The sequence below is a fragment of the Mercenaria mercenaria genome, chromosome 1, assembly GCF_021730395.1.
Source record: "Mercenaria mercenaria strain notata chromosome 1, MADL_Memer_1, whole genome shotgun sequence".
NCBI classification, from domain to species: domain Eukaryota; kingdom Metazoa; phylum Mollusca; class Bivalvia; order Venerida; family Veneridae; genus Mercenaria; species Mercenaria mercenaria.
Window position 1 is genome coordinate 38,147,793 of NC_069361.1, and position 9,152 is coordinate 38,156,944.

General features: G+C 35.0%; 1 protein-coding gene across 1 annotated transcript; it reads left to right on the plus strand.

Annotated features, from left to right (window-relative positions):
• Window positions 1–1,909: 1,909 nt before the first annotated feature.
• On the plus strand, window positions 1,910–6,453 carry LOC123545667 (perlucin-like). The gene is made up of 5 exons (XM_045331981.2): window positions 1,910–2,053; window positions 2,218–2,309; window positions 3,017–3,116; window positions 4,269–4,503; window positions 5,701–6,453. The coding sequence occupies exons 1-5, from the start codon at window positions 1,996–1,998 to the stop codon at window positions 5,726–5,728; spliced, it is 513 nt and encodes a 170-aa protein (XP_045187916.2). The 5' UTR covers window positions 1,910–1,995; the 3' UTR covers window positions 5,729–6,453.
• The last annotated feature ends 2,699 nt before the right edge of the window (window positions 6,454–9,152 follow it).

Genomic DNA, 9,152 nt, shown 5'->3' on the forward strand with positions numbered 1-9,152 from the left:
CAGAATAGCACACACAAGTCGATTCACTTTGACTAAGAAGTCCAGAATCAAACCTATTAGTAGAGAACATATCCAGATTTTCAATGTATCCGACAACTAGGAAGTCAATGAACTTTGCAAAAGAAGAGACCTACACAAAGACATGGACTAAGAGAACTGAAGAATAAAACAAAAGACAATGCCTTAAATAACAGCGACAACAAAACAAAGGACCACAATGCGACTGTTACCTGTTGAAATAACATCGTAACTATTAATGCACTTGAGCAGGAAAGAACACATATAAATCGTACAACACTGATTATCTTTCTTATAACATTGATCTAAGTTAATAGAAACTTTGATTAACAACTGGGCGGCATCTATCTACGAAGCTGTTAATATTCCCGCACATTTGGACTATTTCTTTTTCTTTCCGCGAGACTGTATTTGATCAAAAGTATTACTTATCCGATATTTTTCGTAATCATAAGCTCAAAGTTGAATGTTTGATAGTCGCAAATCCTAACACACAGAGCAAGTATCACTTTATTGTTTAAGACCTCCTAATATGAGACTGGTTCTATAAGGTTACTTTTCTAATATGACAATTATAGATACACAATGAATTACTGTCTTGGAACAGTCAGCTGGTATCCAGAAACAAAACTTTTAATAAATACTATTTGAAAACGCAATGACGTTGACTACATCTCTCAACGTAGACAATATTTATAGTTTGATATTTCCATAAATTATTAACTACAAAAGTACACATATTTCCATGAAAATACCACCCCCGCTCAAACCATGTTTTATCAATATTAAGACTTTGCTCTGCCAGTGCTAACGGTTTTAAATCCTAGCTAAGACAGAGATACTCTGCTCTCAAAGTTAATACATCTGCAACATTAGTAATAACTTCAAGACAAAGAACAACCTACTTTCTTGACACATGCATAAAATAAAAAAAAAACATACATATCTTCAATATTAACAGTGAGTTTTTACCACAAACATTTTAATCCTCTGCATTAATTGAGGCTTGAAATAGTTTTTGATCTAAATGAAGCATAAGCATCTGCCATATTAGGAATAAAATGGCATATTTAAATGTTTATCTATGCTAACAGAATAAAATCTTGAAATGCTTAAATATATTAGATATCTTATTATTTTGCCGTGCAAAATCAAGGAAATGAAATATGATAAACAGTTTGAAATCTGTACTTTGATTTAAAAGGATGATGTTCCGAATAAAGTTATGTGAATTTAAAACATAATGATATTCTCTTAACAGCGCCATGTTCCGTCCTTTCGTCCGACCGTACTCCATGAGCTGATCGATACTAGACAAATATAGTTGTATATCTGTAAGAATTTGAATCCTGACTCTAGTCTGAATGGTACTTAATGTTACCCACCCTCACTCCCCACACACACACACAAAAATAAATGAATAAAATAAAATAAACAATCGATCACGTAACGGTTACAGGAATAGCGGCACAGTCCGTTTTACTGAGGATTGTGCGATTACACATGGATAGAACCTTACACTTTTCAGCGCTAGTTGCTGCCGCCACTAGGACCTAAGTACTCTTGGTACCATTTGCCATGTCTTGGTATCCGCCCCCGCAACCACTTCCCTTGCCAACCCCTTAAAGCGGGTTCTTTGCAAAACGGCTATCGGCTGGTTGCTAGCTTAGTTTATGCATTTAGAACATATTTGTTTAGCAAAAAGGTTAACATCAAAATGAACTTTGATGTAACAATTCGTCCATTAAAAAACTGGCGTGGCATTTCTGATATCAGAACATTGACCTTATTACATATATAAATAATCAGGCTAGCATTATCGGACAATTGTCATAGTGCATTGTGTTTTTATAATAACTTGTTATCAATTTTGATAAAGATTTCAAGATAACACGATATGTTATCAAATGAAATATAGCTATTCAAATTTACACTGAAAATATTTATATTAATAAAGGTATTTTGGATATTTTATGAATGATGTTTTATGCGATTTGTTTTCTGTTTCTAGTGAGTCATATTCTGGTTTGTGAAGGTACGTATGTATGAAATAAATTTCTATATATATGTACAAACAGGATATACGTGCTATTCTAAAGTTTTGACTTTAAATGTACGTTGTGAATTGGGTAGGGGTGAGCATTCCAACAGTTTACCGCGATGCATCTGTGTATAAAAAGTAAGTTCTCTATTTGACAGGTAGACAGGGTTGTCAGAATGGCTGGGTGACGTCTGATGACTCGTGTTATTTGTTCGCAGATGAAATAAAACTGGACTGGACTGAAGCAACGGTATAAATGTTCACGAATGTGAGTGAGTGAGTGAGTTGGGTTTTACGGCGAATCGACACAAAATGGTCATATATCGCCGAGTGTTCACGAATGTAATCATTCTTATCAGTATGAGATACAGTACAATTTGCACTAAGTAACCACCCACCCAAGGGAAGAGAAAAATGTGATCTCTTCATGTTAATTAAATACGATTTATTCCTTTTTACAAAACAAAATGATCTGACAAGTGTTTTAATACAAGGGGTCTAATCATTGATGTGGTCCCTTGGTTAGATCGTCCGTAAAAGAAAAAGAAGTGGAAGCTCTACAGGTCACTAAACACGACAATAATGTAACATGGTACAAGCTATGTTTGACTGAGGCTGTTCTCTAGCCCAAGGTTGAATAGAATGGTGTTCATACGTCGGTGTACATGGAATATTCAATGATACACTACGGCTGAAACTGAATGAAAAGTAGCGTATGGTTCCAACTTAAAATAATTGACAAGTCTAAGCAAGAAATATTGGATATACCTAAACAAACTAACGTTTAGAGAGGGATTCAAACCATTGATGAAAATTCCAGTTGGTTAGACACAAGAGAGTAATGTTCATTCTGTTATAAATATGCCGCTAGATATGTTTTAGTCATACCAAACGAATGAAGTGGGTATTTTAGAACATATGCCAAAATCTTACAGCTTTCATAAATGTTACTTTCAGCATTTTTGTGCATCGCATGGTGGGTCGCATGTAGCGACAATTGAAAACGAAGCAGAGTTACTTTTTCTTGAGGACCAATGTAAGAGGTTGTTTAAGCAAGGTAATGTTTTATTAAATTTATTAAAATATAATACGTTCCTATTTGTTGTATACATTTATAGTATATTTCTGTTGGTCGATATTACCGTGCAGAAAATGAAAAATATAAACTAAACAGTTTGAGATAACGTTATATAATTCCAGACGTATCACCTGTCAGACAAGTAACTGGGTGAAGCTGTGACATCATCATCATGGCGATAAACCTGAAATTGAACAAGGAATACTAAGACAAATGAGAACATTGTTTGCCATATTTCTCAAATGATTTCATGCTTGCCGTATGAACACATCTGCGGGTGTCTCTAAATTGTTATTTGTACTTTTAGCATGTGTAAATGTTGAGTTCTGCTCAACCCGGGGCTAGAGGGCGTGGACGGTAGCATGCATTGCCACTACCGTCCATGAACAGGCTCAATCAAAACGAGCCTGCAACATTTTCGTTTTTGTTGTGTTGAGCGACCTGTGGAGTTTCCACTTTTTCTATTTCATAGGTCCTCCTAATATTGCTGAAAAAGAAATACATGTTAATTGAAGATATTAATTCTACATATACGTTGCTTTAATTATTGGTGTAATAAACCCGACACTAAATTGCAGTTTTTAGCTTCTATTTTAGTCGTTCATGGGAACATTGCAAAGTTGTGCAAATAGAAATGAAAATCGGCTCGTTGCTTTAGCGGCGATATCCTTAAAGTTATGTTTAGGAACGAGACGAGTTCTATTAAAGGGCCTGAAAAGGGGTATACACCAGGATGATAGATACAAACGGCTTCTTGTACTTTACATAAAAGTAGAAATCAGAAGAAATACCATAGAAATATATATGTTGTTCACAATGGTCTCAAGTATATCTGAAGCTTTTAAATGAGCTTATTTACTAGTTATGTCAGCGCAACTTTTGACAGTCTACCGATCGGTCTTGTTATTGTTTTAGCGGATAAAACAACATTGAACTGCCGATAAAATGTCTCAGGGATCTTTTAAATTACGTGTTTCTTTCTTACTTCCTTTTGCTTGAACGAATACGTGTATTTTCATCTTATCGTACATGATATCAGATAAAAGAAGTATATATATTGGAATGTAGTTCACCAACTAACATTGTTTTATTACTTAGAGAAATAATTTAAAAAAGAAATATCTAATTTAGGAACTAGCAGGGATCACTGGTTTTGGCTCGGAGCTACTGACGATGAAGTGGAAGGTGTCTGGGTATGGTATACCGACCATTCACGCCTGTCAGATGGATATACGAATTGGTATCCGGGGCAACCAGAGACAGGAGACAAGAATAATCAAGACTGCGCATGTCTTTGGGGTCCTATATCATACACATGGCATGATTGTCACTGTGAGCTGAAGTCGCACTTCATTTGTGAACAAAGGTTTAGGATCACAACATTTTTGTTCATACTGATTGCCACCTATTAAACCATTAAATAGATTGTTACTCATCAAAATGTTTGGTTATAACAATTGTTAATGAGTTTTCAACTATTTATTTGTTTTCAAGCATAAATAATTAAATTATCTACAAAGTTATCCTTCCGTGATGTGGTAAAATATTTCAGACCTTTTGATATAGATTTTACCTGACAGTGCGTCCAACGTAAATGTTTGATACTACCTGTTATAACTTATGTTCGAATTCATGTCATGAGCTGCCATTACCGATTTAATTGTTGTTACAGGAATACACTTTGTATTTTAAATATATCAATATTAGTTGAGCACTATTGTAACTTTAAAGGTATAGTGTACTGTCTACAAATCTGTCTAAAAGCTGTTTTGTTTTTTGTTTGGTTTAACGTCGCACAGACACAATGTCATATGGTGACTTTCCAACTTTGATGGTGCAGAAAGAACCCAGATGCCCCTCCGTGCATTACTTCGTCACAGGAGGGTACCTGGGTTGAATCACCGACCTTCCGAAAGCCAACTGGATGGCTTCCTCATATGAAGAATTCAACGCCCCGAGTGATGCTCGAACCTACGTCGGTGAGAAGCAAGTGATTTGAAGTCAGCGACCTTAACTACTTGACCACGGAAGCCCGCATCTAAAAGCTATAACAGTTGTTATGTTGGGTGAAATTGTACCTGTATCGTCCGCAAAGAGGCTAAAACAGTCTTGTGTAATACGTCTTTTATTCATACCTTACGTTCTATATAAATTATTTCTAAAAGTATTTCATAAGTTAAACATGTCCTCAGAAGTTACTATTCTATCATCATAATGCATATATGATATGCTCGTCTTCGTCCATTTAATTGTAGCGTTGCGAAGTCTGAGCTTAAAAACACTGACTTTCGTATCCAGCTGATAATTACATAGAATGTAGCACTTGGAGTGGAGAGATTGTAACTGAACGAACGATATTAGTACAGTATTTCTCACATATTTTGTCCCGCAAGCTTAAATTATTCTAAGCATAGAGCTATCCTGTGGCATCATGGTTAATCGTTGATAAAAGTTGTGGATCTATGTGATCAAAACATATTTTTGTCTCAAAGTCAATAATAAGTCATGTTAGATCAATAGGACGGTATATCCTAAAGTAACCATCTGTCTGTTGTTTTTTTAGCACATCGGAACAGGAGATCATCGGATGAGATGTTGTGAGTGGACATTTGTAAAGTGAAAAGCACAGACAGAAATATCCAGTCTGAGAATAAGATTTAATGACTGTAGAATTTCCAAACAAGCGAGTGTTGATATAAAGCATGTAAATACTTGACAAAAATAACTTCTTTACCTTGTCATATTCGAGCCAAATCTAAATTTAAATAGATATTTGACAACTTATCACGTCTGTATCTTTATCAATGATATTTGCTCGTTGAAAACAAACAGAACTTTCACTTGAGGTTTTAAAATATTAATGTGATATCTTTGTTCGAAATGATTTTGTTGAATTGTTCATATGTTGTTATCATTACCTGCATGCAAGCACCGAGGTAAAAATGTGCGTTTTGAATGGTGACCATGAAATACTTTTTTCCGCTCACCTGTCTTCTTTATAATCTCGTCGCCATGATATACTAGCTCGTAGGAAAGAGATACTGTCTAGTGATCAAGAGATTACTTACTCATTTAAACGAGATATTATCTCCATTTCTTAGCCGTGAGGTATACTCATTTGTGTGAACAAGATTGCATCTCGCGGCCTCGAGTTAAGTATGTCGTGGCTTTGAGATTTTAACAAAATCAACCTTTTTACCTCGGAGCTTCTGTATAGATATTTTGTAAGCATCATTAAAGATATTGCCAAAATATCTAGGAGGCATTACAAGTTTTTGATTAGTGTGTATATCAAATAAATACGTATGACGGCAAAGTTTGTTAATGCTTCACAGTCATCCTTATCTTTTTTACGGGTAAACACCTAACAAACTACACCTTTGAGAAACTTTCACTTCCCAAACGCATTTATCCCAGTATTAATGATATTAATGATCGAAATGACATTGAAGTCAAGGTAACAGTATAGATATAGAATGAGAAAGATGTTTAAGAAAGTCTGCGGCAATTGTAAATGAATTACAAATAGATATATAATATATAATATTGTTAAAGAAACGTAATAAAGGGCCTAAAACCATTATGTATGAGAGAAATTTACACAAGTGTTGACTGGCCACACACTAAGTGTCACAATATCACGTTTTTGGCAGTAACCTAAAATATACTTGTCACTTGATCGATATTCGTTCATAGAGAAAACAATGTCATGTAGTTTAAAATGCTTCATCTTTCACTTTTCTAAAAAAATATTAGCTCTTTACAGTTCAGGACACCCTGCTTTTCTACAGTTTACTGTAATAGAATATCTAATATAAAAATACAAAGAATCATACTTTCAATTTGTTTTGTGACGCAGCCAGATTTATACCATCTTCTCAACCAGGAGCCTATGTCACTCACTGCGACATAGTAAAGGAGAGACATTGTTCGTACGAAATTCACCTTCCTTTGTAAATAACATTTACGTATACGTTTCTTCTGTGAGTCAGTATTAATCCAGCAAACAAAGAAACATGATATCAATTCTGGTAATGAATTAGTTTCTATTCATTTTTGTTATTGTGTTGGTCGCATATTTTTTGATAAGTTTAGAGTCACAAAAATACAACTAAGTTCGTCTTGCTTTGAGTTTTGGTAGTAAAGAACAACTCAGATATCCCTCTAATCATTGTTTCTGGAATGGAAGGACACCTGGATCAATCCACCAACCATCTGTAAAAAAAAAACTGGATGGTTTCTTCCCATGAAGAATTCTAGAACCCCACGCGAGTTTTTGAACCCAATTGGCGGTGTAATGGGGGTGACGGTGGAGGGGCAAGTGGTTGGAAGTCAATGTCATTAACAACGCGGTTAACGGAGAGTTAGAAAGATTTGTCAGGATGCAAATGTATGCAACACATATAGAGAATAGACTTAGTAAAGAATTTTGTAAAAGTATGAAGTTTTCATATGTACTTTTATTACCTCTTTTTAAGGCGGAGATCTCCGCGGCTCACTGACTTTAAGTCACTTGCCCCTTAACGATGAGGGTTCGAGTCTAACTCAGGGCATAAAAGTATTCATGTAATGAAGCCATCCGGCTGGCTAACGGAACGTCAGTGGTTCTATTCAGGTGCCCTCCTATGATGTAATAATACACGGAGGGGCACTTCGTCTCTTCCTTGACGATGAAAAGATATAACCTATTATTTTGTTGGTAAGACGCTAAACCTAACAAAACAAAGACAAAAACTCTTTTAAAGGAATTACATAAACGTCTTTCCATGAATGAATAGGTACCAATGTATTTACAATAAATATAAATGAGCTGATTCTATCAATGTTGCAGGAAAGTTTCAAATTTGCTGCATTTGCTAAAGAGTTTGCGGTAACAGTTATTTCTATGTGACCTCTATTATCAATTTTATTCATTGACAGTGCAATACTCTATCACATTTTATGTAATTGTAACTATATAGTACAGTTTAAGAACTACCTTCGGAACTATTAATACATTATTCGTTCCATGTTTTTCTTACAAAATGGTTCATAACCATGATTTTGTCGCCTCATATCATTTTTTATAATACTTTTCCTCTTCCTTTTTAAAACACCCTTTGCCAATTTCCTATTCTGACGCTGGGTTAAAAGAAAAGTTTCGCGTTGATAATGTTTTGAAAGCGACACTGAACATTTGCAATACAGAATCTGATGTCACAAAACAAAACTAAAAAAAAGTAACATACATGTATCAACGAACATACTTTTAACAAGAGTGCCAGAATGTCACAATATACGCCCGTCACAGCAAATATCTTTACACTAGCACCTGTATTTGCAAATGGATTTTTAATTTAAAATTTGTGGTTCTATTGTAATTCTTTTGTTTTTTTCTAAGTCCACAGAAAAACTCCTTATCAGGTAGAGATACTTAAAATACACCTAAAATTTTAAAGTAAGATCTATGTTGTACCACAGAAACGTAGTCTTGATTTTTCCCTACGGACAATTATAAAAAAGTTACAATATAAGTTATTTGAAGTAACAATTAAGGGAAGTTAATCTTACAAAATAAAACGTCCACATAAAAATCCTTACCAGGCAGAGATACACCGAAAAATTGGATGAAACATGCATGTTGCACTATAGAAAAGTGGTCTCGATATTTCCCTACGGCTAGTAATGAAAAAGTTACAATATAAGCTGTTTACAGTAACTACAAAGAGAAGTAATTCTAAAGAAGGGACCTGTGCATGACACTTCGTTTCATGATGGTGTAAAATTGTGCCAAGTTACATAAAAGTCCCTCCATGCATGAAGAAGAAATGCTCCGGACAAAGTCATTCTTGGCCTCTAAGTGTAACATTGACCTTAGACCTAGCGACCTGGTTCTTGCGCACGACACTCCGTCCCGTGGTGGTGAACATTTGTGCAAAGTAATATCAAAATTCCTTCATGCATGAAGAATAAATGCTCCGCACAAAGTTTTCATTCTTGTATCCTTTGACATCTACGTGCGACCTTGACCTTAGA